Here is a 26,759-nt window from a genome sequence, read left to right on the forward strand (position 1 = left end):
GCTAACTATTTTATTCCGGCAGGATCTACTCTAGCACCAGGCCAAGATCCCTGAAGATGTCGTGCAGAGCGATTATGAATGCGTCTTCTCTGGACCACAGGGCCTTCATGTCCTGGTTCTGGATCCAGAAGACGACCTCGATCTTCACTCCTATCGTCGAGTTCTTCTTTAGGTTGTATCCGTACACCCCAAACCTACCTGTATAAACATTGGGATCAGAGTTCACCTCCTTTTCTATTGCAGCGTTCAGCCTTTCTATCTTGTCCTTGAACTCTGAGGTGCTCGAGAAGGTGAACTCAAACAACTTCAGGGATGTCCTTGCGTTCCTAAGGTTAACTATCGTCTTGTCCATGACCTTGACGTTTGGAATCACACTGACCTTCTTGTCCACAACAAACGAGGTATAGAGAAGGCCCATGTCATACACCTTATGCAAGTATCCGTCCACAAGGATCTTGTCTCCGACGTCAAACGGCTTGACAAGGAATATAAAGACCAGGGATCTAAGCATTTCTGACACAATCGGAGCAAAGATCACGTGGAGCGAGAACAGCGTACCAAACTGAATGGGCATGAAGTTGATGAAGTTGCCCGTGCTCTCTATTATCGGCATGGCTGCGGAAACCCCAAAGGGAATCAGCACAAAGGAAAGCACAATGTCCAACTTCTTCACAATGGTGACCTTCTGTGCCATTCCCATGGCAATCCTCTTCTCCTCGTTCAGAATCTCTTGGTAGACAAGAACAAAGCTACTTCTTGTGAGCCTGCCATCGTCATATATGTTGAAGCGCTCAAATATCCTCTGTGCACGCTCAGTTCCGAAGAAGTATTCGAGGACCTGCAGATCAACAGAATCCTTTTCTGGAGAAATCGTCTTGAAGACAGTATTCGCCCAGCTCTCCGTGTCTATGTCCATTCTCTTCCCGGTTATCCTGTTTAGTTGTTCCAAGATCCACATGTCCTCGTAGTTGCTTTGGATCCTGGACTCATAATTCTCGAAGAGCATCCTGTAGTTCAGCCTATCCATAAGAATTGTCTTTGTCAGGATTATTCCGAGGAATACAAAGCTTGCAAGAATAAGCCTCGTCAGCTTGTCTGTGACGAATGCTGCCAACGTATTCGGCTCGCTAAGGGCTGCAAGGGCCTCTTGTGGTGCCTGGCCTTTCTCTTCCCCAGCGATGCCCTCTGCTGTGTTCATTGCATCTATGCTGCGGTTGTAGCTTCCCATAATGAAGGAGAGAACCAGCAATCCAAGGACAAGACTTATGAACCAGCCGTTCTTTATCAGTGTGGTCTGGAGAAATCCCTGCTTCCCGTCAACCTTCTTCAAAGTGATTGAAAGGTATGTCAGTATGAGCTGGATTGTGAACCAGATCATGGCGCCAAAAAGAAAGCACAGCAGAAGTCTTTCGGTGACTACAGACAGTTGATTCTGTCCGCAGGACTTCAGCTTTGGCAAAATTAGGGAGTAGTGGCACAGATATGCCAATATCCCGAAGACAACAGATCCAAGAAAGTAGAAGAGGATCCACATGGGAGGCGGAGGACTTGGATGGTCTATGTGGATGTTCATGTTCGGCCTCTTCTCCACATAAAAGTCGGACTCCTCTACCTGCTGTTGTATATCGTTGATCTTGTTAGCTCCCATAATGTCTTCAATCCGCCTATAATTATATTCAAAAAGGAGCACTGATGGCCGGGAATGTCTTAAGGAGGTATGGCCAGGAGAAATAGCCAATAAAGGCGTAACATTTAATTTTCATCAGGATCTCCCTTCCCCTCATCACCCATTACATTCCCCTCTTCTCGAGAAGTCCAGAGAGTGAGGTTGTCCCTAAGAAGCTGCATTATCAGGGTTGAGTCTCTGTAGTGCTCTTCAGAAAGAGTGTCCAACTCCTTGATAGCCTCGTCAAAAGCCCCCTTGGCTATTGAGCAGGCCTTTTCCGAGTCGTTGAGGATCTCGTAGTGGAATACGGAGTAGTTCAGCGCAAGCCCCAGCTTTATAGGGTTTGTGGGGGGGAGGGTCTTTGCCTTCTCGGTGGCTTCCTTGTACGACTCGGCAGCATGCTTCGATACCTCAGAGTGCTCAGGACCCGTGACAACCTCTGCCTTGTATCTGTAGTAGTCTCCCTTCATCTTCAAGAAGAAAATGTTGTACTCGATATTCTTCTGAGCCTCCTCCAGGCTCAGTATGTATGTCGTGATGATGTCCAGGACCTCGTCGCAGAACCTCAAAAGCTCCTCCTCAACAACCTTTATCTTTTCGTTGATCACATGGACCACACTGGGGTCCTTTCCCTCGAGTTTTTGCCTCTCGGAGCACAGCATTCTCCAACTGGATCTTCTCGAGCTCACCAGGTTCTTGTATGCAACGGAAAAAAGGTTTCTTGCCATCACGTTGAGGATGTGCTTGTCCTCGTGTGCAAGTGTCACTGCAAGCCTCATCTCCTTTGCCATATCGTCATACCTCTCGGCCATGTCGCTAAGATTTGCCTTTTGCAATGCCTCCTCGTACTGCTTGGATGCCATTTCTCAAGCCCCCCGCGATTTTTATTTTTATTCAAGAGAAGATGCCTGTGGATTTAGAGCAGAGAAAAATTAGCCCAACAGAGCCAATGGACCGGTATCTGAGGAAGTATCCGGGTGCCAAGACCCTTGCAGACGAGCTTCGCAAGCTGGCATCTACCGATGGGGTGGATATGTCGGAATACCTGGATCCTGAGAGCCTGGAGCTAGCAGACCACATGTATGCAGGAAGACTGTACAGGTCCAGGGATGTCAGGAAGACGCTAAGGAAGATCATGCAGAAGGAGAGTCCGGGAGCAGAGAAAGTTGTGTGGGAAATGTTTTGCAAAAGAAAAATTGTCTTCGACAGCTACCTGCTCAAGCTGTCCTTTGCAAGGAGGTTTGGAAGGTTCAAAAGGTTCTTTGTCGACGGTAAGAGTGCAGAGTACAGAATGCAGATGATGGTGCACAAGCTCCTCTATCTCAAGGAGGATGTTGCTGAGGAGATGGAGAAGACGATTGTGGCGGTTTCTGCAGACAAGGCATGGGTCTATCTTGGACTTCTTGGATCTGCCCTTGGGCGGGGCGCGGTTGCGGAGATTATGAGCCGCGTGGACATCGGACTGAAGCCTTTTGTCGGTTCTTTTTTGGAGAGGGAAGACTATTACGACAGGATGTGGGAAGCTATTCTGGAGTCTCCTCCCAAAGAAAGACCTGCGATCATTGCATCGATGGATGGAGTCGACGAAACCCAGTTTTGCGGATCGCTGCTCCGCGTGTGGTTTTCTCAGGACATAGGAGAGAGAGGATTTAGTGAGTTTATGGAGATGATGAGGCTGGTGAAGACAGGGAAGAGAGTGAAAATCGAGGCGATCCATGGATACCTGAATGGACTTATTTACCAGAGGAGACTGGCAGAGTTTATGAAGCTGTTTAGACAGGTAAGGAGAGCCGGTGTCCATGGAGATGGATATGAGTTGTTTGAAAAGCTCTACAAGGCCATTTGCAGGTACAAGAGAGGCAGGGGGCTAAATTTGACAGGATTCCTGAATAGATGCAAGAAAAAGAAGAAGGGGATGGTTTCTCCATACAGCTGGGAAGATATATGCAATGTCTATAAGGAGTGACCTGGCAAAGTCTTGGAGAATGCACGTGGAAAGAGAATAAATTTTGCGCGTTTTTATCCTGGTATGGTTGTGGCTGGCAGGGAAGAGGAGTACTTGAAGCTGGAGCGCTACCTGGACATGTTCTTCAGCACTGGAGCCGGCGGGATTGTCTATGTAAGTGGGGTTCCTGGTTCTGGGAAGACCCACACGATCCTGAGGCTGATGGAGGAGAGGAAGATTCCGCATCTATTTCTGAATGCAACGAGGCTGAGGTCGAGAAGGGAGGTGTACGGGTGGATTCTTACAAATCTACCCTGCTGCTCGGATCGGAGATGCATGGGCCTGTCCCATCTGCGGCAGCACTTTATAGAATGCGCTTCGTTGCATGTGGTTGTGATTGACGAGGTGGACATTCTTGTGGGGAGGAGCCAGGAGGTCTTGTACAACATATTTGACATGCCGTATCTGGAGGGCAGTAAGCTGCTACTGTTTGTGGTGTCAAACACCATGAATCTTCCTGAGAAGCTGTTTGAGCCCAAGGTTTGCAGCAGAATAGGAGGAAGGAGGATTAATTTTATGCCATACACATCTGCACAGTTGTGTACCGTGGTCGGAGACTGCGGGATGGACAGAGGATGTGTTGAGCTTGTTTCGAAAAGAATCGGGGCGATTAGTGGAGATGTTAGGAAGGTGAAGGATGTGATTGACAGGGTTAAGGAAAGTAAAGGAGAAGAAAATGCAGGGATACTGGATGTGGATGGCGTTATGAGGAAGATGTACACTCCTGTGTATGTGCACTATCTGCAGGGCCTGTCCTTCTACCAAAAGATCATCGTGACTCTGGTCAGCGAAAGCAGGGAGGACAGGATGAAGGTTAGGGAGCTTTACGACGAGCTTGCTTCTTTCTGCAGAAGATCGGGGATGAAAGAGGTGGGATTTTTTGAATATTCTGATCTGGTTGAGATGCTGGTAGGATGTGGAGTGTTGGGGTATAGGAACTCGGGGAAGGAGGTTCTGGCGATGGTGCTAAGAGAGGAGGTTGATAGGAGTCTCGGGTCTGATGGGGAATACCTGGAGATTGTCAGGAGGATTGGAATCCGCCGGGACCATGAGGAGGCGCCATGTTAAATTCTTTGAGGGAAGCAACACCCATCGAATGGACCAGAAGCTCAAGCACTTCCTCGACAACTCGAACTTCCGCCAGGACAGAAGAAGCAGAAAAAAGAAGGCCTCAGCATCCAGAGACATTGCCGACCAGAACCAAGAAGAGATCCTGATGATCAAGAACGGGCACATTGTTGTCAACGATGCAAACATGTATGTCGACACGCACAAGGTCATGGAAATGGAGGTGATGGAGGACGATCGGATTGTGACATCCTCGACGTTCAGCAAGAAGAAGGGAGCACTGAGATGGAGCAAAAAGGAAATAGAGCTGTTCTACAAGGCACTGGAGATATGCGGAATCGAGTTTTCGCTGATAAGCTCGCTGTTTCCAAACAAGGAGAGGAAGCACATCAAGGCGAAGTACATAAAGGAAGCCAAGGTAAATCCGGAAAGGATTAACGAGGTGCTGAACGAATGCAAAACATTTGATCAGGTGGCCTACAACAAGCTCAGAAGCTATCTTCTCGAGTAGGGACTTTAATAAATCTATTTCATCCCACATACCGTGTTACAATAGCTTTGTTCTTCGGCCTTCCGGATATGTTCTCGCATTGATGAATCTGGACAGCCCTACAAAGAACCTATAGTAGACCATCACCAGCAGAGTGGCTACGGCGGCCAGGATGATTCTCATTGGCAATAACACATATCCCAGGAACGGATAAACCCAGGAGTTGTTGATCCTCTGGAAGTGGTGGATGATGCCAAAGTAGATGACCCCAAAGAAGCCAAAGACCCAATAGTGTCTCTTCCTTTCATAAATGTTGACGCCCACCTGGTCTATAAGAAGAAGAACCAAGGGAAGTAAGTGGAGAGACAACTCGCTCACCAGCGGTGTTCTGACTCCTGCCATATAAAGCTCTCTGTCCTTCAGAAGTGTTGGGTCTATGGTGTTGAGTATCCAGAATACCGTTGTCACCAATCCCTCCATCGGAAGGGCAATCGAAAGAGAGTCTCTGTACACCTCTCGGATGCTCGAGACCCCAAAGTACTTTACGCAGTAGCTCAGGACCAGTGTCATTATCGTCATGTAGAGACTTAACCGAGTGAAGTAGATGTGATTGCCACCAGCGAGTTTATTGGCAAGATCTGCCCACTCCTTTGGATAGGCATAGTCTGTCGTTGCATAGATGCAAAGGATTAGGAGGGTCCCCTTGAAGATTTCCCTTAGTGCTGGAAAGTATTCAAATCTTTCCATAGAGGGAGATAGCACCGGAACTAAAATAAGAAAGCGGCCTGAAACAATTGGGCTCTGTGCGGGCAATGAGGGATGAGCTATACACCAATGGCAAAAAGAGACTATAAGCCGGCTGAAACCGATCAATCACTCTCACTCGCCCGGTCATGCTTCTGATGCGCCAGGCTGTTTATCTCAAGAAGGCACATGTAGGATGCAACTCCAATCAGACATGCTGCGAAAATGAAGAGTATCCGGTACACCATGGCCATCTTGTTGAACATAGGATATGCCCACTTCTTATCGTTTTTGGTCGAGAAGTACCAGATTTCCAGGAAGTATAGGGTGCCAAACCCAAATATAAAGCAGATGCACCTCTTCTTTCTTTGTAGCTTCACATCTGCCTGACATATCAGTAGAAGAAGGAGCGGAATCAAATGCTGGGAGATCTCCGTTAGAAAGCTCTCTTGGATACCACTTTCGTACAATGTCTTGTTCTTTAGGAGTGTTGGCTTGGTCCAGTACAGCGTCCAAAACAATATGGTTACAATGCCCTCTAGAGAAAAGGACAGAGCCAGTAGATCCTTGTAGATATGCTCCAGCCTCTTTCCCAGGCCGACCTCGATCAGATATCCAAGGATGGTTGAGATGATTGTTAGGTGTAGGGATATAAACGTAAGATACAGGAATTTCCCACCGGAATTGGACCTGATCATCTCGATGGTTTCCTTCTGAAAGGCATAATCCAGCGTCCCGTATATGCACAGTCCCAGGAACGCTATCTTCAGTGCTTCCTTCAGGATTACCCTTGTCCTCCTTTTCTCCATTGGGGTGAATTCCAAAGTTTGAAAAATACTCTCAGCGAGGCGGTATCAAGAATCTTTTTGTTTTGAGTCCTCCAAGAGGGTGGATGGAAGAAACATGGACGGATACTGGAAGAAGAAGTCTGACGAACCTGGATAAAACAATAAAAAAGCAACCCTTGTAAACATCTTGGAATGTTAAAGATCTACGAGGATATAATCAACGAGGTTATATCCAGACTTGAGCAGGTAGAGGACGAGGTCAGCATTGGGAAGTCGGCCATCCACGAGCTCAGAAACGAGTGGAGAGAAAGGCTTATTGAGTACACACAGAGCGAGTGGGATGGCGAGAGGATGAGGCGCAGAGACGGCGAGCAAGGATATCACGGATACGAAAGGCTTTCTGAAGGCCCTGCACATGCGTTTGGCGGGAAGCCGACTACAGCGAAGGATCCTGGGATGTTTGAAGACTATGGAAGCTCGGACGTCTCAAGCGGAGACTCCGAGATAATAGGAACGAAGGGCAGTACTGGGAATTGCATGGTCTGCCTGTATGTGAAGGTCAACATGTCGAAGGGCAAGTGGAAGTGCACGTTCAAGCAGGGATTTATTAGCATAGGGAATATAGATTTTGTATTTAACTCTGCCCAGGGGGAGCTTGAGTGGTAGGGGATTATTTAATAAAGGGTCCTGGTATACTCACAAATGTTTGAGGAACTGGCAGCATAAGCCCTCGAAATGGGAATCAAGCAGCTATCGAAGCTCCTGAGGGAAAACAGTAAGAGAGGGATCAGGGAGAGGCCGCTAGTGTACTACTCGTCGAAGAAGGTTGCGATTGATGCCTCGATGTCCATGTACCAGTTTCTGATAGCCGTTAGGTCTGGTGGGGCCACGCTGGGAAACGAGGACTCTCCGACATCCCATCTCGTAGGATTTTTCTACAGGACCATCCGGATGGTTGAGTTGGGAATAACACCCGTGTATGTATTTGACGGAGTGCCTCCGGAGATCAAGATGAAGGAGCTCGAAAAAAGAAAGGAGAGAAGGGCAGCGGCAGACAGGGAGTACAGAGAGGCTTCGGAGGTAGGGGACAAGGAGCTCATGGAGATGTACGACAAGAGAAAGACAAAGGTGACTGGAGTCCATGTTGATGAGTGCAAGAGGCTTCTTGGGCTGATGGGGATCCCGTTTGAGACAGCCCCCAGCGAGGCAGAGGCATACTGTGCTCTCCTATGCAAGAAAAAGGCCGTCTATGGGGTTGCAACGGAGGATATGGATGCCCTAACATTCGGGTCTCCCGTGGTGCTAAGGAACTTTAATGGAACCCAGAGCAAGCGACTTCCTGTTATGGAGCACAATCTTCCACAGATACTGGAGGACCTCTCTCTGGACCACAGTGAGTTCATTGACTTGTGCATTCTCCTGGGATGCGACTACTGCAGCACCCTGAAGGGCATTGGGCCCAAGAAAGCGCTAGGGCTCATAAAGAAGCACAGGAGCATTGGGAACATTCTGAAAAACGAGGATCTGGAAGTTCCTGGCGACTGGAGGTACTCGGATGCCCAGAAGATATTTGGAAGTCTTGCAGAAATCGGGGAGATAAGAGACTTTAATATTTCTTGGGACTCGATCGACAGAAACGGAATTGTGAACTTTCTTGTTGAGGAGAAAGGATTTGACCTGGAAAGAGTCAACAAGGGGATTGACAAGCTTATAAACTCCAGGAAAAAGGGGACCCAGGGGCGGCTGGACTGCTTTATAACAAGAAGTAAATGATCTTCTCACCTCTTTGTGTCTACGTGCTTTTGTGCATCAGGCTCTTCAGATACAAGGGCCTGACGCTGGAAACATGCCTCTTGAAGCTGCATGCATCGACAAGAAGAGCACCCTCTTTGTCGATAAGGCCGAAGTCAAGGATGTCGAGGAAGTAGAGCAGAATCTCCATGCTGGTTGTTCCCTTGAGCTCGTTGACACTTGATGTAAAGGCTCGGAACTCGGACACGCAGTTGATGTACTTTATTCTTTTTCTGAATGCCATCAGCACAAGTGCTATGTGAACGGGGTTGAGCAGGGCATAGAGGGTTTCTGCCGAGTACTCCAGAATCCTATACTTTTTCATGATTGCTCTTTTTGACAGTTCCGAAATGCTTGGGTTGACGGTGTACTGTCTCTGCACGTCTTCCTCGTCATCTGCCCCCGTGAGTTTCCTGTACAGAATCTTGTATGATCCAAGGGGAAGAAAGCCCAAGAAAAACACCCGATGGTTGAACCTTGACTTAACACGTCGCTCCAGCCTGTCTAGAGAAGTGCACGAGCTCGATACAAGCACAAGACAGCAGGGATGCCTCCTGGTCTTTTCAAGATAGTGGTATACATGGAGCTGGCGGGACATCGGCATTTCGCCATCTATATCGATAAAGAAAACTTTTCCGCCAGGATTCTCATCTTTGGGAGTGGTTGGAAGGACTTGCACCACTGTCCTGTTCATTCTTTCTGCATAGGTCCTCACCAGCCCAAGCACAATCAGAAGCACCTCCGGGTCCAGTCCACACAAAAGAAAATGCTCTCCGTTTCTGTCCAAGAGACGTGTTGCCTCGCGAATTGTTTCTCCAAAGCACGCCTCAACAATCCCTGCCATCTCATCCATCTGGGGACGCGGAAGAGGATAGGACTTAAGGCAAAATGGAATGCTAGATCCCGGGTTCGAACCGGGGACACCTAGATCTTCAGTCTAGTGCTCTTCCACTGAGCTAATCCAGCTGTTTGGCCATAGCCCATCAATTACATCCAGACCCTTAGTACACACATGGTTCATCGCTCTGTTTATCCTGAGCCCAGGGAATGGACCACGGCACCAACTACGCCTCACTAAGAGAGATGTTCTCTTCTCCGCACCCAGATATTCTCCTGGCGCTGGAGTGCATCCACAGACATCCTGAGATAGGAGTCCGGCAGTACATATGCACGAGAATTAGATACTCCACTCCTCCAACCCACTATCTCCCCCAGCTGGTTCATGTGTTTCTCTACAACAGAGACAGAATATCTGCCAGACCTCTGTACAGTCTTTTTGGATACTGGGCAGACAGAGACAGGGAGTTCCGCTGTGCACTGTACTTCCACCTGAAAAGCGCCCTAGAGAGCAGCAGTGACATAAGGTCCATATCTTGCTACTTCCTGATCTGCGACATGTTCGAGAGAGAAGAAAAGAGAATGTGCAAGAACACAAGAATCCTAGAGCTACAGTATAAGTACAGGAAGAGAATGGGCAGGACCCTCTCCACCCTTGAGTCGAAGAAGGGATACCCTCCTCTTAGGGGAATTCCTCTGTTTTTCGTGAAGGCTGTGTCATGGATGGTCAGCCCAAAGCTCTTCAGGAGGATTTGTGACTACGAGGAGATCTTTTTGGAGACCAGAAATGTGTGCAACATCAATGTAAAGAGGGATCTAAGGTTCGGAAACGCATTTGATGGCTCGGGGATGGGCGCAAACATCTCGTTTCTCGAGTCGCTGGTTGAGATTCCCGGGAGACTCAAGAAGCTTCCAAGACATCTAAGGCAGAGAGGGCTGGAGATGGAAATCAAGTTGTTGAACCACAACCTCCCAGCCAAGGTGTCCCTTCCATTCCATTCTGGGAGGTTTGTGCTGGCAGCCAGGATCGAGGAGTCGTTTCTGTTGGATTCGGCAGAGAACTCGCCGTTTCTTGTTGTGTTTGAGACTGCATTTGAGATACCAAGAAAAAGTCGAGCTGGAGAGGAAATAAAGGATGCACTGTTTCTAAAGCAGCAACTGGATGCAATTGATGGGCTTTCTTCGCTCAGCGAGATACGTGTCGTTAAGGAGAACATGATGACCTCCATAGAAAGGATCCTTATGACCAAAAGATACGAGGAAACTTCTGGTCAGCATTCTACACATTCGGAAGCTCCGGCGCATGATGGAGACAAGAGGAGCCAGCACTTTGACGATATCGATATCGGGAAGAAGACTCCAAAGTGTTCTGGAGATGGGGGAGTGCTTCCTATGGGCTGCCGATCGTATTCTGCAGGGCAGCTGGTACAGGGCAGCAATTCGATTACAGAGCCTGTGGAGAAGGAAAAATCTGGGGCACTCGCTGGATACAGGTCGCACGACGGATGGATGCTGAAGAAGGCAGAGCTCAGAAGGACATCCCTGTTCAAAGAAATGGCAGGATGGATGGCGGAGTCTGTAATCGTCAAAACAGGAAACTCCTTAATGCAAGAGCTGATGGCCTACCAAGTACTATGCGAGATGAAGAGAATCTGGAGGGAGGAGGGAAGCCCCATATGGATCCGGGCCTACCAGATCTACCTGATTAGCGACACCAGCGGGATAGTTGAAACGGTGGTTGATGCGATGTCAATACATAAGATCAAGAAGAAGATGATGTCCGAAAACAAAAACTACTCCTTGAGGAATTACTTTGCGGACTCTTTCGAGCTGAATAGTGCGAAGTACAAGAGCTGCTTGCGGAACTTCCTGTATTCTCTTGTAGGATATTCACTGGCCACGTACATTCTGCAAGTCAAGGACAGGCACAACGGGAACATAATGATCGATGGCCAGGGGCATATCGTCCATGTTGACTTTGGGTTTGTAATGGGAGGGCACCCTGGGTTCTATTGTGTTGAGGCTGCGCCGTTCAAGTTCTCGAAAGAGTATCTCGAGCTTCTTGGGGATCTTGTGGACGAGTTCAAGGACCTGTTTCTGCGGGGATACATGGAACTAAGAAAGCATAGCAGCAGGCTCTTCAGAATCATAGAGACGATGCCCGGAGCCTCGGGCGCAGAGTGCTTCAACAAGAGAGAGCTCCAGAACTTCAAGGACAGGTTCCGGCTGGACCTCACCGAGGAAAGGGTTGAGGAGCATGTGCTGTACCTGATAAATAAGAGCTTTAATAGCATGGGAACAGGGCTATACGACTCCTACCAGTACTTTTCATATGGATATCTTTAGGCGGATTAAACGACTTTTTGTGACCAAGGGAATCCTTCTTTATGCTATCCAGAAAGGTCCGGCTGCCAAACAAGCCTCTGGTGATTATGTCTCTGCAGGATTCTGTCTACATCGGGGATGCTCACGGAAATGTGTATGAAATGAAGCCTCCATACACCATCCCGACTGTTATATTCCGGTCTTCTGGACCTGTGTCTGCACTGGGTGCTGGAAAACATCTGTACTATGGCAACTGGGATGGGGATGTAGGGATTATTAACGGGAAGAAGATCAACCTGGGGAATCACATGGTGAAGTGCATGCAAGTTCATGGGGGGCTGGTGTATGTTTCTGTAGGACTGGTGGTGTACGGCCTAAGCGCTGACCTGAGGATAGAATGCTCCTATGAGGTTAAATACAAGGTCCTGTGCATGAGCACTTTCGAAGGATCCGTCTACTGTGGAATGGGTGTACCATTTCTGTCGCGCATCCATAATGGATTTGAGACTATCGGAAGGAGTATGCACGACACCTCCATTTTTTGTATCTGCGGAGAGTACACCGGGTCTGCAGACGGAAGAGTTCTGAAACAAGACTACTCCCGGTTGGATGGTGCTGAAGAGATCTACAAGGGGAACGGCTGGATTAGGTCGATGGACAGCCAGCATCTATTTTCTGACGGAGGACATGTGATGGCAGACATCGACGGACTAAAGGGAAACGGTGGGTCCGGGATTAGGTCCATATACTCCCATGAGGCGGATGTGCTCGGGGTGATCAGGGTGGGTAGCAGGATTATTTCCATTGGGCTAGACTATTGCTACTGCATCTTTGAGATGGAGCCAAGTCTCAGTGTGGAGGAGGAGATGGAGCTGGCCAAGCTTATGGATGAATAGTGTCTCCTTTACAGGGCTTGAAGCCCATTTGTTTGGTTGGTGCTTAAGAGTGGAAGAGGAATGATAAACAAAGTCGAGATGTTCTTGCCTCCAGATGCAAACACAAAAGAGAGAAGGAGATTTGATCTGGACGACCTGCGGGTTTATTACCTAATATGCGAGGAGCTTGGGATATCCGAGGAAGAGCACATACAGAAGTCCTTCTACTACCTCATGAAGTGGGCAGGCCAGGACAAATTTGGCGGAGAAGTGGGGCTTCTTAGGAGCTACATACTGAGAATCAGGAAGGAGCGGCAGAGCAGGTCCGATGAATTGGATATACTGAGGATGTAAGGGACATCCCCAGAAGACTTGACAAGAGTCATCTGGCACATCTTCTCTGGTCGCTCGGACGGCACGGTTCCTCAGGAGCATCTCATTCATGATCATCCACGTGTCTGGTAGACCATCAGTAGGGCACATGAGAGAACAACAATTATAACAAACTCTATCATACCAAACAGAATAATCAGGACCGGCAGAAACGAAGGCTTTTCAGACAGGATCCTGAATCCTCTTTTCCCAAGGGCCGAACAGACCTTTCCTGATATTGCAGCAGTCATTCCCACCATCAGGCATGCAGAGAAGTACGAAATGCTCTTTCCCATGTCCAGATTGTCGCCGATGTTTGTTGCAATGATCAAGGCAACAAGGAAGCTGCTGAAGAATATTGTTGACACCATTATCATGATGAAGTATGTGGGCCCAAGTATGGATCTATTCTGGCTGCACAGAATCGAGGCAGCCCCCGAGGAAACCATGCCTTCGCATGCGCCGTAGACTGCAAGAGCCATCTCGATGGCGAGGCCTATGGAGACTATCGAGTAGGGAGTATCCTTGTCACTTCCAGCTTCCATCAGGACGATGGGTCTCCCAACAAAAACATCAAAACCCATTGCTTTGAAAACAGGATCTCTGCATTCCTTGAATGGGGCTGCTCAAGTATTACGGGGTGACGGAGCTGACCGGGTGCCCTGGGTCTGGAAGGACGGCAATTGCCATTGAAGAGTCGAAGACACGCCCAACAATATACATAACAACAACTACATTCTGCATAGGAAGATACAAGGAATCGCCGCCGGAGGTGATGGACCGCATTGTCGTCAAGTATGTCCAAAGCATTGAGTATTTGGCTTCCTTCGTCATGAATTCGATTGAGAGGATCATTGTGGAAAGAAGCATAGAGCTGGTTGTTATTGACAGCCTGGACCATCTTCTTGCCACTGAAGGGATGGGGATGGACCGGCGCATCTTGTTCAGCATCACCAACAAGCTGAAGAGGATGAATCAGAAGCATTCGACGGATGTTCTGGTCGTCACATGCCACTACGGCAGTTGGACTGTTGGGTCCTTCTGCATACCCAATCCCATCCTTGGGCTCCAATGGATGTACATGGTGAATACACGGTATGTCTGCTCCAAGGATGGAGATAGAAGAATGCTTCGGCTTGCTCGCTCTCCCCTCAAGGACTCGAGGGCCTGGGAGTTTGAGATAGGGGCGTCTAGCGTGTCAGTTGTGTCTGAGACATCTGGATAGATAGCTCCTGGGAGCTTGCCAGTAAATATTTTATGTGCCGTATACCATCTGCAATCCTATGACGAGCAGGGTAGGGCCACCTCTCAGGATCCTGTCAGACTCGCTGAAGAAGCTTAGACGTGTGTCCGGAGCGATATTCTACGGTAGAAGAGAGGTGTCTCATGTGGAGATTGCCGGAACATGCATCGACAGAGGAAGAGTCTTTGCCAGGATATTAGACTTTTGTGGAGAGGTGTTGGTGGAAATTGGGGACCAGAAAATAGCTCTGGGCTCGTCTTATCTGCTGGTATGTAAGGTGCAAGCAAGAAGTGGAGGAATAGGCCTGCACTGCAAGTCTGCAAAGAGGCTAGGCATTTTCGAAGAGATGTTCTTCTGGGCAGAGGCAGTCAATCTGGAAGGAGGACTGCAATAAATGGAAACAGACGCTGAGGTTTAATATTAAAGACTGTTTGTCCTTAGATCTTTCATGACATTGGAGGCACCCTTTCCCCCAGATCTCTCAGACAACTCCGGGTCTGAGTATCCCATCTGGAGGTGGATGGCATACTTGCTCCTGTCAAGAACCTCCTGGCTAAACTCAATCTTGGACTTCGTGGCAAGATGCGGGCCAATAAACGGGCCGGAAAACATCCTTTCCTTCTGCAATTGCCTACTCAGTGCATACAAGCAAATGACAACTTGCCTCAGATCCTTTGCCTCAAACAAATCGTTCGTCTGGAACAACTCGTACTCGTTCATCCTAAGCTTCTTAAGGCCATTGATGAACGAGCAGATGTTCTCCCTTTGTACAAATATCTGCTTTGATTCCTTATACTTAACATCGAGAGGCGAAACCTTGTTGAGGAATCTACAAAACCTTACCCCATCCTTGAACAAACTGTGGAATGTCCCGGGCTCAAACTTCTCTCCAAGAACAGTCTCAATCCATAGCGTCACTTCCTTCTGTTGCTTGTCCATCCCGGGGCATCTGTTTTTTGTATTTACCATCCTCTCTGCAGCAACAAAAATCAAGGTTCAGGCAATGCAATCGTCCCAAAGGGGAATAATTGGATGCTGGGCATGGTTTATTGAGGAGCTCGGGGCCTAGGCTTCTGGATAAGGGAGTCGAGAAATATAAGCACAACAGCAATCGTCACGAGGGTGATGGCAAGTGTGCTGCAAAGAAGCGATATGATGAAAATGCCTGTCGATACCCAGGACGCCGTGCAGACGGTTATTAATAGCAGCAGGAAGGTCTTCCTGATGGTGCCAACTCGGTCTCTGTATGAGATTATGGTCTTTCCGTCAAGGTCAGTAGTCAGAATTTCATACGTGGTTTGTAGACTTCCATGACAGAGCCTGTTTATAAAGTATCTCTGGAATCCTATTATTCCATCTCTCAGCCTATCGACAACTCCTTGCCTTTTTCTGCTGAGAAAGTGGCTCTTCAGGGCAAACGACCCAGAGTATTGCATCGAGAGTGAGTTTCCGTTGTCATACCACAAGCACTTCGCCTGTTCACAGAAATGCTTCTTGTCCTCGATATCAAAGTGGGAAAGCTGCTTTTCAAGTATAATCTCCCCCATGATGAACTGCGAAATGTTTGTTCTGTCCAGACAGTCAATGCAGTTTGTGCGGATGACTCCGCTCTGCAAGCTCCCAGGCCCATGATATCCAAACGAGAGGAGTGCTTGCTCCACAAGGCCCAGGAACTTTTTCCGGGTATCACCCTCAAGAATGCCTCCTTCCTTGAAAAAGTTGAAGTGCACGCCCTCCTTGTTGTTTCCAAGCAACTCCTTCTCGTATGCACAGTGCAGCATTCCCTCATATCCAGAGTTTCTTATGAGGTTTAGATAGAAAACATCTCCATACTTGTCTCTTAGCACCTTGTCTGCTATATGGAGTATCTTCCTGTCGCTAACAACTATTTTTGGATTGTATTCTCTCCCGAGAACATGCTCCCATATGAGGGGAATAGAGCCCCGCACCTGAAGATGCGACACCGTCTTCTCCCCGTCATATATAATCTGCTCCGTCTCTACATAGTTCGAGACATATCCCGATGCATCCGACCCTCTGGAGAAATACCTTGCCCCAGCTCTTCGCCAGGACCTTCTTGAGATCAGCCTCAGGCACACCGTCCCGATGTCCACAGATCCAAAGAACCCCTGAATACACCATACAGAAAACAAGGATCCCTTGTCCCCAGCATGCCCCAGAAACTTCTCAAGCGGCAGCGAGTTGAAGAGAAAGTCCTTATCCTCGTCCTTCTTTATGCTCATGGTCTTGTAGAGAGGGTATGTGCTAAAGTAAATCCCGGTCTTCTCAAGGAACTTCTTCACGTTTTTCATTTCGTTCGTAAAATTCTTCGCCTTCTCTCTTGTCAGCTGAATGATTTCCACATCCCTGATCTCATAGACCGCGTGCTCATACATCATTCCCCTGATAACAGCATCCACAACCAGGATAAGATAGGAAGACTTGGAGATCGTGATCATTCCATAAACACCATATGAATGGTAGGCCGATTTTCTGGAGTCAATATGCTGCCCTTTCATGGCGAATGTCCCATTGCCATTGATACTCTCGAACACGATTTCCTCGGGAGAAACAGTAACCTTCAAGTTTGTCCCCGTATCCATTCTGCGTAGATGTCTAGGGTTTAAGGAAATATTTATTATATGACATCATGGTGATATATCACTCGCCAGGAACTCCCAAGGGGCTACGAACTACATGACTGGGCGGGATAGAGCAAATGTTTCCAGGACGCCCATCCTTCTTTCTGCCACACGCACCTCGGGATATCGCACCGCTGACGAGGACAGGGCCCTTGGTGCAGCAAACCTGGCAGTGCTCAGCACTAATTAACTTTTTAAAGAAACACAATTTATCTTTTCGTCTTAAATAATTCAGAAATTGTTGGGGGTATGGACAACTTTGGAGGCAACTTCTTTAATTCGTATAGCAACAACTCTAACAGGGAGGTAGAAGGAAACCAGTACTTCGATCCCTACTTCGTGAAGCACCGAAAAAGAACAACAAAGGCGCAGCTTAAGGTTCTTGAGGAGACATTCGAGACCAACATCCGGCCGGATGCAAACATGAGAAAGAAGCTTGGAGAGCAGTTGGGGATGACGCCCAGAAGTGTCCAAGTGTGGTTCCAAAACAGAAGGGCAAAGATTAAAAAGCTTACGCAGAAGAAGATGATGCAGCAGGAGAACACGGACAACACCAAGGGCCCTGATGCCGCGCATGGATCAAGTTCTCCTAAGGAGTGTAAGTACAACAGCTATTACCCGTACATTCCTATACAGGGGCCGTTAGAAGAGTTCAATGTCTATCCAAGAGACAACAGCATATATAAGCACGGCATGCCACAAGGCATGGCATCACCGATAATGTATGAGGGCTTTGGATACAGAGGCCATGAAGAGTATGGATATCCCTATGTACAGAGATATGGAGGCGGGGAGTACTACCAGATGCAGTATCCGTATGGGATGGTACAGGCGCAATGGCACCAGCCTCCTGGATTCAGGGACGACGACTACTACCATTCTGCTAGAAAACAACAATATAGAGGAGGCGCACCCAACTCCGAGAAGATGTAGTTTTCCTAGCACATTTCTGCAAATCCGCAGTCTGCAAAGGTTGGCCTTGCTGATTGAGCCCATGTCACTAATAATATTAAAGCTTTAGTAAATACCTTGTAGACCAACTCCGTTGCAATCTATCTCACACAAGTGGACTAATTAAGAGGTGGGCCTTCTAGAAAAAAGAGAAACTGTGTGAAGCCTGACTTTATTGGTTAAAGTTATTTATACCGGCATACGCAACCATGGGACCCCTCCTTGGAACACTTTGAGCCCTTGCTTCTGTCAGGGTCGGAGCACTTGCACTTGTCCATTTCCTCTGACGAGCAAGGAGGACATTTGCACGACTCCACGGTGCATTCTCTATTCTTGCAGGTCTTGTCTTCTTTCATAGAGCATTGTTTTCTTGTCTATATATATCTTTACATGACTACTGAAACAAGGGCATTTATCTTGACATGCCTGTCATTGATGACACCGCTTTCCAACGACCAGAACACAAGTGCAGACGCGAGATCTCTGGCTCAGAATCTGTCCACCGGAGGGTCAAAAAGCACATCCTCGTCGTGGAGCTCCTGCTCCCTTCTCCTTCTAAAGCGCCGTATCCCAATGAGCAGTAAATATAACAGAGCAGAGGTAATGAGAACAACAAACACAAGAGGAACAATGTCCTCATACAGTCCTCCAAGGCGGAAAATAGACCCTCGAATGCGGCCTTTGCATCCTAGGCGTGGTATCTTCAGCACACTGTACGATCCTCTACTGTTCCAGAATGAATTCTGGTTAAGGTATCCCCAGATCTGAGGAAACGCGGCTCTTGGAGACGTCTCTAAAAAAAGAGCAATGGAGCTTGCGACTATCGCTGCTGACAAACTTGTTCCTGTGAGGCTGCTGTCCTGAAGAACATCCTCTCCCGGCGCGAACATCCTTATGCAGTCTCCATGGTTTGAAAACCTGGATATTCCAGCATGCTTATCCACAGACCCGACATTTATGACCGACTTCGAGCTTCCGGGAGAGTAGTTGCAGGACTGGTCGTGGGAGTTCCCAGCAGGAGATACAACAACCGTTCCACGGCTGGATATGCGGTCAACGGCAGAGTTTAGAGAGGCAGAATACGGTCCAGAAACACCAAAAACAAGGATGCTGGGGCCTCCACTCTCTCTGAGGCCTTCCAGCCCATGGATCATCTCCGAAAGTGCAACCTTTCCATCGCAGTCGACCACATCAAGAACGCTCAATCGACTGTCCTTGGCAAACCCGTTAGTCTTCCCAACCAGAAGCTCAGCCATCACGTTCCCGTGTGCATTACATGCCTCGAGGCGTCCGCTGAGATTGCAGGCACCATCCATCGAACTGATCGCAGTGTCCAGAAGAAAGATGTTCACGCCCTTTCCGGTGTGGTAGTATTCATAGGATCCAAGAAACTTTGTCATTACTCTCTTGATCTGCAGCACCCGGAAGATCCAGTTGTCGTAGAAGTAGTTGTTGAAGATTGTGTTTTCATAGTGCCTCATCAGATACATGTAGTTTGGAATGTTGTTTTGGAGCATAGATACAGTATAGATCTTGTCCTCCTCCACATGCATCCCTGCATCATCGACTTTTCTTAGTACATCGCTGTGGCTCGAGCAGAACGACACGCCTGTGATGTTCTTGGTGTACTGCCTCTTGACTCTTCCGCTCAGGCTCTCCACAAGAGAAATCATCTTCGATGTATCTCCGTCGTGAGCGTCCTTTGTCAGAACATAGCACCTTTCCGCAGAAGATGTAAATCCACTGCTGACCCCACAGGACGGCTTAAGCAGGTCATTGCCTGCAGATACCTTGGCCTGCCCTTCGTATTGGACTACAGGAAGGACCTCCTGGATGCCTTCTCTGGGCTCTTCAATCTCTACAACAATCTCCTTAACGACAGTCTTAGTTTCCGTCTGAACCTCTCCAGGGGACATGTCCATCGGCTTCCTTGCCTCACACATCCCATCATCTTTTCGAAGGAGGATCCCAGGAGGATTTTCCTTCTGGCTCTCCACACCAAGCCTGTCCATCCCTGCTACTTCATTAGTCTCCAGCCCTCCGTTTCCCCAGACACTCTGCAATGCCGCCAAAACCGCAACACCTACAAAAAACATCGGCTCTTCTCTTCCATGTGGTAGAAGTAAATCCTTGTTCTAAAGATATGATACCTGCGTTTCATCTCCCTACCACTCCGAATCCAACAAATAAAATACTCGCAATGGTCACCTCGTCACATACAAAAAAGCACGAAATAGGCTTTAATTATCCTTGTTCTCACTCCTCCATTCAGCAGGACATATATCCCCATTCTCATCGTTGAAGGTAATAGCATCAATAAGGCGGATAATCTCGTCCACAGACCTTCCAATTGCATGGTAGTTAGAGCTTATATGCCTGACACTTAGGTCCTTCGCAAGAATGACCGTGCTCCGCATGGGATGCCCGTTTTCCTCGTCATATAGCCCAAACTGGTTGCAGAGCTCTCTTTTTGCATCCCACACCATGGGCCATGCAGTTCCCAGAACGCCGTTCTGCTCCCTTGGAATGGAGGCCCAAGCCTTGTGTGTGTAGACAGAGTCGCAGGAAATAAGCAGAACCACTGCGTTTCTCCGAAGAAACGCTCCCTTGAGATCACTGAATCTGTTGATCTCCGTGGGACACACAAAGGTAAAGTCCAGAGGATAAAAGGCAAGCACAACATACTTCCCTATGTAATCCTGCAGAGAAATCTCCTTGATCTCTCCATCCACAAATGCCTTATATTTGCTATCGGTAAGAGTCTTAGGAAACATTGCCGGGGGTTAGTACATTCCTTTTAAAAATTTAGAAGAGTATCAGGCTCTATATCCAGATTATTCGGATGCTGGCACATCATGTCTCCGGGCACCACTCATGGTCCAGAAGCTCTTCCAGCTCATATAGCTCGTTGTAGAAGAACCCCCTTTCCCTTGCAATGTTGAGAAGCTTTCTAGCTCTTACAAAGTTTCTCGCCTCTGTAATATTTCTTCTTGCCATATTGAACAGCGACTCCCTATGGTCTAGCAGTCTGTACCTTTCCACATTCGACTCAACCTCCTCAAGGGTCTTTTTTATGGTGTAGTTTGATATAAGGTAGCCTGTTGCCTTTCTGTGCAGTCCAAGGTTCACATCATGCTTTACCCTGTACTTCAGAAATGGGCCTACATCCAGTGTCCTTAGGGCCTTGTTGTATTCTGCCATGAGCGTGCTTTTCTCCTGCTCCTCAGACCTTCTGATGACTCTATTGTCCACCGAGTTTATCGCCTCAAACATTCTAAGTGAGTAAAGTCAAAGGGTCTTCACGTCATGTGGTTTTAGCTCTCCGCCACCATGACTGCATCAGCATCCTCTTCCCGGACATTCTCTGAGGAGATCTGCTTAACGGGAAAAATTTGTGCCCTTATCAAATGAGCTGCAGGAAGTTTAATGCGCCGAGACATGGATCCTTGCAGTTCTGCCCGCGAAAGAGGTCGAAGACAATCAGGCCTGCTGCGGGGGCGTTTCCTGCAGACGACAGGTCGCAGCCCGTGCACCTGACTGGGTTCATGGCATACAAGGCCGGGATGACACATGTGGTCAGGACAAAGACGCAGGTTGCGAAGAACAAGCAGCTTTCCCGGGAGATCATGGATGCAGTGACTGTGCTTGAGGCTCCGCCGATGGTTGTGTATGGGATAGTCGGGTATGAGAAGACTGTCACCGGGCTCCGCAGGCTGCCGATTGTGACGGCGGCGTATGTGAGCGATGGGGTTCTCCGCAGGATGTTCGGAAACAGGTACGCGTCGAAGGAGAGTGCAGGCCAGTTCTGCAAGGGCTCTGTGTGTGAGTCCCGTGTTGAGATGATCAAGGAGAGGGCACACTGTGTCCGGGTTCTTGTGCAGACGCAGCCGACGCTGATCAAGGGCCTTGGGCTGAAGAAGGCACACATTGCAGAGATCCAGGTGAACGGAGGAAGCATTTCTGAGAAGGTTGAGTGGGCTCTTGGGAGGCTTGAGAAGGAGATTGCGATTGGAGAGGTGTTTGGGGTGAACGAGAACATCGACACGATCGGGGTGACGAAGGGAAAGGGGTTCCAAGGGACAGTGAAGAGGTTTGGTGTGCGCAAGCAGCCCAGGAAGTCGCGCAAGGGGATCCGGAAGGTTGCATGCATTGGGGCGTGGCACCCGAGCCGGGTGATGTACTCGATTGCACGTGCGGGGCAGATGGGATTCCATAGAAGAACGGAGAAGAACAAGAGGGTGTACATGATTGGAAATGGGAGCAGCAACATCAAGACGGAGTTTGACCTTACGGAGAAGCCGATTTCGCCGATGGGAGGATTTCCGCACTATGGAGAGGTTCGGAACGACTTTATTATGGTGAAGGGCGCGGTTGTGGGGGCCCGGAAGAGGGTTGTGACGCTTCGGAAGAGCCTTCTCCGACAGAGGGCTGGAGAGGAGCTTGTGATCAAGTTTGTCGACACGTCGTCGAAGATAGGACACGGGAGGTTCCAGACAAGTGCAGAGAAGAAGGCGTTCTACGGAGCCAGGAAGGCTGACATTGCTGCCGAGATCCATTAAATTCCTCAACGCCATATATATTCTTATCTTGCCGGTTCTAGTTGACAGAGTCGTAGGTGCTGGGCTGGCTATGAAATGGCTTAGTTCCTTGCTGTTATTTATTGCGGATTTCTAACCGTCAAAATGATAAGTTCGATCGGGTTTCTTCCGACCGGTACTTCAATGGAAAAACTGAAGAGCTTTGTGGTGGACAAGGACATCCATGAGGCTCTGGGATACCTCAATATTCCGGTTGTCGACAAGTCGGAAACATTCTGCGATGACGATGTCGATGAATCCGAGGAGATAGTGGAAAATGACATTGTGATTTTCTGCACTCCAAACGAGAGTGATGTGAGTTTTCTCCAGTTTTATGTGCAGAACAGAGAATGCACAAACATGTTCTTGCACCATGACACATATGTGTTCAGCACTATTTGCGATGCCAAGCATGTTACTATTGGAGGAGCGCCATATGTTGCACTGGGGACATTTGAGAGGGACATCATGGTGTTCGATCCGTTTATTCGGAACCCCATACTTCCCCAGGTCCTTCTGAAGGGGCACTCGGAGGCTGTTTTGTCTATGGGATGCTGGAGCGGAGTACTCTTCAGCGGAGGCCTTGATTCGACCATCATTGAATGGGATGTCGAAAAGGCTGAACCCAAGAGCATCACAAAGGCTGGAGGGCCTGTGAATAAGCTCAGCATTTTCAATTCAACGCCGATTTACTCCGTGGAGAGTTCTTTGCACTGCCTGGGAAAAGAGATTAAGTTTGATGGGGAGGTTGAGAGAATAAAGATCAAAGAGAACGCGATGCTTGTGTCTGACTCGACTGGAGTCTTGCGATGGTATGACCTAAGGCAGATGGGGGATGCCGTTAGATCGAAGAAGATACATGAAGATTCAATTACAGGGATTGATGTATTTGGAGGCAATGCATATACAGGATCTCTTGATGGAAGTATAAAGGTTGTGAGTCTCGAAACACTTGATGTGGTGAGCAGCAGAAGCGTTGGAGAAAAGGTGTTTGCACTGAAAGTGCATGAGGACGGGTTTTATGTGTATGGAGGAGAGAAGAACGAACTAGTGCTGAACTACATAGACGGGTCTCCTGAAGAAAAGAGTCTTCAATAAAATGCCTTTGATGTTTCTCTGTTGGACAAAGTCTTTGAGTATGAATGAATTGAGTCCCTAGAAATGGCGTGCATGGTGTGTGGCATCTCAAAAGCCATAATTGTCCGCCCAAGGGGCAAGAACAAGGTCTGTAAGACATGCTTCCTTGATGGATTCGAAGCGGATGTCCACGAGACAATAGTTGCTTCTGGGATGTTCCAAAAGGGAGATAGGATTGGGATTGGGGTAAGCGGAGGAAAGGACAGCACGGTACTAGCTTACGTGCTGGATCTGCTGAACAGGAAGCATGGGTATGGGGTGGAGCTTGTGCTGCTGAGTGTTGACGAGGGGATAGTGGGGTACAGAGACCAGTCGATTGAGTCTGTCTGCAGGAACAGCAAAGATCTTGGGATAAAGCTCAGGATAGTGTCGTTTGAGGACGTGTTTGGGGTGACGATGGATAGGGTTGTCCAGAAGATCGGAAGAAGGAGTAACTGCACATACTGTGGAGTGTTCCGCAGGCAGGCCCTGGAGAAAGCAGCGAGAGAGATGGGGGTCGATGCAATAGCAACAGGACACAATGCGGACGATATGGCAGAGACTGTTCTGCTCAATGTTCTCCGAGGAGACATTTCCAGGCTCAGGAGATGCACCCTCGCAAAGACAAAGGAGCAGAAAGGTGGAGACGGGAAAGCGATGTCCCTTTCCAGGCTGAAGCCATTCAAGAACATATACCAAAAGGAGATAGTACTCTACGCCTTCCACAGAAAGCTGGAGTATTTCTCGACCGAGTGTACCTACTCTCCAGGAGCATCAAGAGGAGACCTCAGGATGCTAATAAAACAACTGGAAAAAGAGGATCCTGGGATAATAATGGATGTGATAAGAAGTGGGGACATGCTTCGACAGGAAGAATGCATGGGCAGGGCACCCAGGCCGTGCGTCCTATGTGCCCATTCAACATCTTCGGATAACGGTATATGCAACGGGTGTGTGCTAGTGGAGAAGCTGGAGCAGTGCAGAGTGGAAGATCACTGATATTTACTTGGATGGCTCGGCCTTCCGTTAAGATCCCTCTCAAGAAGCCAGACAGACATGTGGGAAACCGAGTACACAAATGTTACCATGCAGCTATATATACAGAATATCTTTATGTCTGGAAGAAAGATTATGATGGATACAGAAACATAGACCAGAACCATTGCATTCGTGCTTTTGTGGATTCCCAGTCGTTCTGCATGGTTCAGGAGGATGATGTATCCCATGAATGTCAGACATAGAAAATTGAACACAGAGGATGGCTTGCTGAACCTTGACGACAGAAGAATGAATCCCAGGAAGTATGACGTTAATCCGAGTATCTGGTTGCTTGATATTTTTTTCGGTATGTTTATGCTCTCCTCAAGCGAAAGAGGTGTCCACTCGTCTTTCACCTCTGCTGAGGATCCTGTGTTGTATATCGACGCAGACACAGAGTCTACAACAAAGAGGATCTGGGTTACAGCGAAGTAGGCGTACAACGTGGTTGGGTGGATTTCAAGCGTCAGGGTTCTTATCAGAGGAGACAGTAGATATGCAAAGGTGAGCAGCATGAATCCAGGCTTTAGATTGATTCCTATGTTTTCCTTGTTTTCCAGGAAGTTTTCTGTGAGCGTGGAGATGAACGAGAACCATGACGACTTAGGCATTCCAAGCTCATCCTCCAGCACCATGACCTTGAGCAAGGAAAGGGTCAGCATTACTATGGATATCCGGATGATCATTCTGTTTATATCTTCATGTATTTCATTTACGCTTCTTTTTCGATACGCATGGCGTATCTCGATGTAGTTTATCGGATATTTCTGCTGTAGGTACAGACATCGCTTCCAGGGCATCTACACCCTTCGGTGCGTCATGAATTTAATTCGCATTTGAGCCTCGGTGATGGAAGACAGAATGGTGTAGCATAGTTTCTGACCCTTTTATGCATTCCTTCTACATCTTTCGGCCACCACCTCCAGAAGGGATTTTCCAAGAATATGGGCAAGCGCGGGCTCTACGGCTTCTTCACTCTTCATAAACAAAAAACATCTCCCCCTCATGAAGGTTCTTCTACTTGCCATTGGAATCCTGTGCAGAAGAACGAAGCTGGAGCCCAAGGAACAGTTTGTCTTCAGAGATAAAGTCACTGCAGACCAGATATACAAGTTCATGTATCAGGCACCGCGGACCAGCAAGATCGAGCTGGCTATTTTTGACACAAAGGGCAGGCAAATGATCAAGACAAGGGACCCATATTCGGTTCTGTACTACAAGATCAGCGAGGAAGGGGAGATTGTGATATCTGTCAAGAATAACAGCTCGAAGGTCATCAACTTCGGGTATAGGTGCCCAGACACAAACCAGAGGGCCCAGGGAGGTCTTGGGCCAATAAGCGTCGAGCTGGTTTCCGAGCTGCAGGATGTTCTCGAAACCGTGATCCAGGCCCAGAGGGTCCATATCAAGAAGCACGAGGAGCATGCAAGAATGGTTGCCGGATCGAGGAGATGGGTCACGAGACTTCTAGTCTTCGAAACCTTGTTCTTCACAGGTGTTCTATACTTCCTGCACAGAGACATGTTGAAGATGTTTGAGACTAAGAGGGAAGTTTAATTAAAAGACTCTACTCTTCTGAAGAGCCTTATGATTTCGTCGGCTGTTTCCTCCAATGTCATGCTGTCATTTTCGATAACAATAGAATCGCAGGTGGCAACAAGGGGATCATGCTCCCTTGTTCTATCGTTGTGATCTCTTTTTTTTATGGACTCGAGCAGTTCCTCGTAGGACTCAGACCCGCCTTCCATGTATCTTCTTCTGGCCCTCGTCTCCGGGCTTGCTGTAAGAAACACCTTCAGATCTGCATTTGGCATTATCCTGGTGGCTATATCTCTTCCATCCACAACTATTCCCCTCTTCTCAAGGTCTATCACCGACCTCTGAATTGTAAACACTTTTTCCCGGATATATTTCTCCCTTGCAACAGAAACAACGTGGCGGTCGACCACCTCCTTACGGAGGCTCTCCGACACGTCCTCTCCGTCTAGGAATACCCTGTTGTTCCTTACCTCTATACTCAGCTCAAGAACAAATCTTTTCTGTTCCTCGTCTCCTGGACGCACCTCTCCAAAGCGCCTTACCAGACCATATGTCACAGCTCTATACAGATTTCCAGATATCAGATGGGAAAACCCCAGTTTCCTTGCAACCAAGTCGGATGTGCTGCTTTTTCCGCTCGCAGCAGGCCCATCAACGGCAATCTTGTATGTCTTCATCAGGGATATAAAAAC

The 26,759-nt window shown here is 48.3% G+C and overlaps 29 protein-coding genes across 29 annotated transcripts, besides 1 other annotated feature; 15 read left to right on the forward strand and 14 right to left on the reverse strand.

Annotated features, from left to right (window-relative positions):
• Nucleotides 1-25: 25 nt before the first annotated feature.
• On the reverse strand, nt 26-1,648 carry ECU03_1000 (uncharacterized protein; the record flags this gene model as incomplete). The annotated part of the gene is made up of 1 exon (NM_001040973.1): nt 26-1,648. The coding sequence occupies one exon, from the start codon at nt 1,646-1,648 to the stop codon at nt 26-28; it is 1,623 nt and encodes a 540-aa protein (NP_597609.1).
• A 104-nt stretch (nt 1,649-1,752) lies between these two features.
• On the reverse strand, nt 1,753-2,529 carry ECU03_1010 (uncharacterized protein; the record flags this gene model as incomplete). Its single annotated transcript, NM_001040974.1, has 1 exon — nt 1,753-2,529. One exon carries the CDS (start codon nt 2,527-2,529, stop codon nt 1,753-1,755), a length of 777 nt encoding a protein of 258 aa, NP_597610.1.
• An 86-nt stretch (nt 2,530-2,615) lies between these two features.
• On the forward strand, nt 2,616-3,632 carry ECU03_1020 (uncharacterized protein; the record flags this gene model as incomplete). Its single annotated transcript, NM_001040975.2, has 1 exon — nt 2,616-3,632. The coding sequence occupies one exon, from the start codon at nt 2,616-2,618 to the stop codon at nt 3,630-3,632; it is 1,017 nt and encodes a 338-aa protein (NP_597611.2).
• A 63-nt stretch (nt 3,633-3,695) lies between these two features.
• On the forward strand, nt 3,696-4,739 carry ECU03_1030 (uncharacterized protein; the record flags this gene model as incomplete). The annotated part of the gene is made up of 1 exon (NM_001040976.1): nt 3,696-4,739. The coding sequence occupies one exon, from the start codon at nt 3,696-3,698 to the stop codon at nt 4,737-4,739; it is 1,044 nt and encodes a 347-aa protein (NP_597612.1).
• A 28-nt stretch (nt 4,740-4,767) lies between these two features.
• ECU03_1040 (transcription factor TFIIIB subunit BDP1) lies at nt 4,768-5,250 on the forward strand (the record flags this gene model as incomplete). The annotated part of the gene is made up of 1 exon (NM_001040977.2): nt 4,768-5,250. The coding sequence occupies one exon, from the start codon at nt 4,768-4,770 to the stop codon at nt 5,248-5,250; it is 483 nt and encodes a 160-aa protein (NP_597613.2).
• Nucleotides 5,251-5,286: 36 nt separating this feature from the next.
• Nucleotides 5,287-5,976, reverse strand: ECU03_1050 (uncharacterized protein; the record flags this gene model as incomplete). Its single annotated transcript, NM_001040978.1, has 1 exon — nt 5,287-5,976. One exon carries the CDS (start codon nt 5,974-5,976, stop codon nt 5,287-5,289), a length of 690 nt encoding a protein of 229 aa, NP_597614.1.
• Nucleotides 5,977-6,098: 122 nt separating this feature from the next.
• ECU03_1060 (uncharacterized protein) lies at nt 6,099-6,782 on the reverse strand (the record flags this gene model as incomplete). The annotated part of the gene is made up of 1 exon (NM_001040979.1): nt 6,099-6,782. One exon carries the CDS (start codon nt 6,780-6,782, stop codon nt 6,099-6,101), a length of 684 nt encoding a protein of 227 aa, NP_597615.1.
• Nucleotides 6,783-6,953: 171 nt separating this feature from the next.
• On the forward strand, nt 6,954-7,427 carry ECU03_1070 (uncharacterized protein; the record flags this gene model as incomplete). Its single annotated transcript, NM_001040980.1, has 1 exon — nt 6,954-7,427. The coding sequence occupies one exon, from the start codon at nt 6,954-6,956 to the stop codon at nt 7,425-7,427; it is 474 nt and encodes a 157-aa protein (NP_597616.1).
• Nucleotides 7,428-7,496: 69 nt separating this feature from the next.
• Nucleotides 7,497-8,534, forward strand: ECU03_1080 (uncharacterized protein; the record flags this gene model as incomplete). Its single annotated transcript, NM_001040981.1, has 1 exon — nt 7,497-8,534. One exon carries the CDS (start codon nt 7,497-7,499, stop codon nt 8,532-8,534), a length of 1,038 nt encoding a protein of 345 aa, NP_597617.1.
• A 19-nt stretch (nt 8,535-8,553) lies between these two features.
• ECU03_1090 (uncharacterized protein) lies at nt 8,554-9,405 on the reverse strand (the record flags this gene model as incomplete). Its single annotated transcript, NM_001040982.1, has 1 exon — nt 8,554-9,405. One exon carries the CDS (start codon nt 9,403-9,405, stop codon nt 8,554-8,556), a length of 852 nt encoding a protein of 283 aa, NP_597618.1.
• A 41-nt stretch (nt 9,406-9,446) lies between these two features.
• Nucleotides 9,447-9,518, reverse strand: a tRNA (tRNA-Phe).
• Nucleotides 9,519-9,599: 81 nt separating this feature from the next.
• ECU03_1100 (uncharacterized protein) lies at nt 9,600-11,735 on the forward strand (the record flags this gene model as incomplete). The annotated part of the gene is made up of 1 exon (NM_001040983.1): nt 9,600-11,735. One exon carries the CDS (start codon nt 9,600-9,602, stop codon nt 11,733-11,735), a length of 2,136 nt encoding a protein of 711 aa, NP_597619.1.
• A 41-nt stretch (nt 11,736-11,776) lies between these two features.
• Nucleotides 11,777-12,610, forward strand: ECU03_1110 (uncharacterized protein; the record flags this gene model as incomplete). Its single annotated transcript, NM_001040984.1, has 1 exon — nt 11,777-12,610. The coding sequence occupies one exon, from the start codon at nt 11,777-11,779 to the stop codon at nt 12,608-12,610; it is 834 nt and encodes a 277-aa protein (NP_597620.1).
• Nucleotides 12,611-12,688: 78 nt separating this feature from the next.
• Nucleotides 12,689-12,943, forward strand: ECU03_1115 (uncharacterized protein; the record flags this gene model as incomplete). Its single annotated transcript, NM_001415563.1, has 1 exon — nt 12,689-12,943. One exon carries the CDS (start codon nt 12,689-12,691, stop codon nt 12,941-12,943), a length of 255 nt encoding a protein of 84 aa, NP_001402474.1.
• A 92-nt stretch (nt 12,944-13,035) lies between these two features.
• Nucleotides 13,036-13,506, reverse strand: ECU03_1120 (uncharacterized protein; the record flags this gene model as incomplete). Its single annotated transcript, NM_001040985.2, has 1 exon — nt 13,036-13,506. One exon carries the CDS (start codon nt 13,504-13,506, stop codon nt 13,036-13,038), a length of 471 nt encoding a protein of 156 aa, NP_597621.2.
• Nucleotides 13,507-13,577: 71 nt separating this feature from the next.
• Nucleotides 13,578-14,186, forward strand: ECU03_1130 (similarity to hypothetical protein YK82_CAEEL; the record flags this gene model as incomplete). The annotated part of the gene is made up of 1 exon (NM_001040986.1): nt 13,578-14,186. The coding sequence occupies one exon, from the start codon at nt 13,578-13,580 to the stop codon at nt 14,184-14,186; it is 609 nt and encodes a 202-aa protein (NP_597622.1).
• Nucleotides 14,187-14,244: 58 nt separating this feature from the next.
• ECU03_1140 (uncharacterized protein) lies at nt 14,245-14,598 on the forward strand (the record flags this gene model as incomplete). The annotated part of the gene is made up of 1 exon (NM_001040987.1): nt 14,245-14,598. The coding sequence occupies one exon, from the start codon at nt 14,245-14,247 to the stop codon at nt 14,596-14,598; it is 354 nt and encodes a 117-aa protein (NP_597623.1).
• A 26-nt stretch (nt 14,599-14,624) lies between these two features.
• ECU03_1150 (uncharacterized protein) lies at nt 14,625-15,143 on the reverse strand (the record flags this gene model as incomplete). Its single annotated transcript, NM_001040988.2, has 1 exon — nt 14,625-15,143. One exon carries the CDS (start codon nt 15,141-15,143, stop codon nt 14,625-14,627), a length of 519 nt encoding a protein of 172 aa, NP_597624.2.
• A 107-nt stretch (nt 15,144-15,250) lies between these two features.
• Nucleotides 15,251-16,807, reverse strand: ECU03_1160 (uncharacterized protein; the record flags this gene model as incomplete). Its single annotated transcript, NM_001040989.1, has 1 exon — nt 15,251-16,807. The coding sequence occupies one exon, from the start codon at nt 16,805-16,807 to the stop codon at nt 15,251-15,253; it is 1,557 nt and encodes a 518-aa protein (NP_597625.1).
• Nucleotides 16,808-17,095: 288 nt separating this feature from the next.
• Nucleotides 17,096-17,779, forward strand: ECU03_1170 (homeodomain-containing transcription factor; the record flags this gene model as incomplete). Its single annotated transcript, NM_001040990.1, has 1 exon — nt 17,096-17,779. The coding sequence occupies one exon, from the start codon at nt 17,096-17,098 to the stop codon at nt 17,777-17,779; it is 684 nt and encodes a 227-aa protein (NP_597626.1).
• Nucleotides 17,780-17,982: 203 nt separating this feature from the next.
• Nucleotides 17,983-18,153, reverse strand: ECU03_1175 (uncharacterized protein; the record flags this gene model as incomplete). The annotated part of the gene is made up of 1 exon (NM_001415565.1): nt 17,983-18,153. The coding sequence occupies one exon, from the start codon at nt 18,151-18,153 to the stop codon at nt 17,983-17,985; it is 171 nt and encodes a 56-aa protein (NP_001402475.1).
• A 132-nt stretch (nt 18,154-18,285) lies between these two features.
• On the reverse strand, nt 18,286-19,893 carry ECU03_1180 (uncharacterized protein; the record flags this gene model as incomplete). Its single annotated transcript, NM_001040991.1, has 1 exon — nt 18,286-19,893. The coding sequence occupies one exon, from the start codon at nt 19,891-19,893 to the stop codon at nt 18,286-18,288; it is 1,608 nt and encodes a 535-aa protein (NP_597627.1).
• A 144-nt stretch (nt 19,894-20,037) lies between these two features.
• Nucleotides 20,038-20,571, reverse strand: ECU03_1190 (peroxiredoxin; the record flags this gene model as incomplete). Its single annotated transcript, NM_001040992.1, has 1 exon — nt 20,038-20,571. One exon carries the CDS (start codon nt 20,569-20,571, stop codon nt 20,038-20,040), a length of 534 nt encoding a protein of 177 aa, NP_597628.1.
• Nucleotides 20,572-20,650: 79 nt separating this feature from the next.
• ECU03_1200 (uncharacterized protein) lies at nt 20,651-21,070 on the reverse strand (the record flags this gene model as incomplete). The annotated part of the gene is made up of 1 exon (NM_001040993.1): nt 20,651-21,070. The coding sequence occupies one exon, from the start codon at nt 21,068-21,070 to the stop codon at nt 20,651-20,653; it is 420 nt and encodes a 139-aa protein (NP_597629.1).
• Nucleotides 21,071-21,204: 134 nt separating this feature from the next.
• ECU03_1220 (60S ribosomal protein L3) lies at nt 21,205-22,356 on the forward strand (the record flags this gene model as incomplete). The annotated part of the gene is made up of 1 exon (NM_001040994.1): nt 21,205-22,356. The coding sequence occupies one exon, from the start codon at nt 21,205-21,207 to the stop codon at nt 22,354-22,356; it is 1,152 nt and encodes a 383-aa protein (NP_597630.1).
• A 123-nt stretch (nt 22,357-22,479) lies between these two features.
• Nucleotides 22,480-23,472, forward strand: ECU03_1230 (uncharacterized protein; the record flags this gene model as incomplete). Its single annotated transcript, NM_001040995.1, has 1 exon — nt 22,480-23,472. The coding sequence occupies one exon, from the start codon at nt 22,480-22,482 to the stop codon at nt 23,470-23,472; it is 993 nt and encodes a 330-aa protein (NP_597631.1).
• A 63-nt stretch (nt 23,473-23,535) lies between these two features.
• On the forward strand, nt 23,536-24,489 carry ECU03_1240 (Ncs6p-like protein; the record flags this gene model as incomplete). The annotated part of the gene is made up of 1 exon (NM_001040996.1): nt 23,536-24,489. One exon carries the CDS (start codon nt 23,536-23,538, stop codon nt 24,487-24,489), a length of 954 nt encoding a protein of 317 aa, NP_597632.1.
• ECU03_1250 (phosphatidylinositol N-acetylglucosaminyltransferase) lies at nt 24,483-25,328 on the reverse strand (the record flags this gene model as incomplete). The annotated part of the gene is made up of 1 exon (NM_001040997.1): nt 24,483-25,328. One exon carries the CDS (start codon nt 25,326-25,328, stop codon nt 24,483-24,485), a length of 846 nt encoding a protein of 281 aa, NP_597633.1.
• A 205-nt stretch (nt 25,329-25,533) lies between these two features.
• On the forward strand, nt 25,534-26,085 carry ECU03_1260 (uncharacterized protein; the record flags this gene model as incomplete). The annotated part of the gene is made up of 1 exon (NM_001040998.1): nt 25,534-26,085. One exon carries the CDS (start codon nt 25,534-25,536, stop codon nt 26,083-26,085), a length of 552 nt encoding a protein of 183 aa, NP_597634.1.
• Nucleotides 26,082-26,744, reverse strand: ECU03_1270 (cytidylate kinase; the record flags this gene model as incomplete). Its single annotated transcript, NM_001040999.1, has 1 exon — nt 26,082-26,744. The coding sequence occupies one exon, from the start codon at nt 26,742-26,744 to the stop codon at nt 26,082-26,084; it is 663 nt and encodes a 220-aa protein (NP_597635.1).
• Nucleotides 26,745-26,759: the final 15 nt, after the last annotated feature.

The sequence above is a fragment of the Encephalitozoon cuniculi genome, chromosome III (assembly GCF_000091225.2).
Source record: "Encephalitozoon cuniculi GB-M1 chromosome III, complete sequence".
NCBI classification, from domain to species: domain Eukaryota; kingdom Fungi; phylum Microsporidia; family Unikaryonidae; genus Encephalitozoon; species Encephalitozoon cuniculi.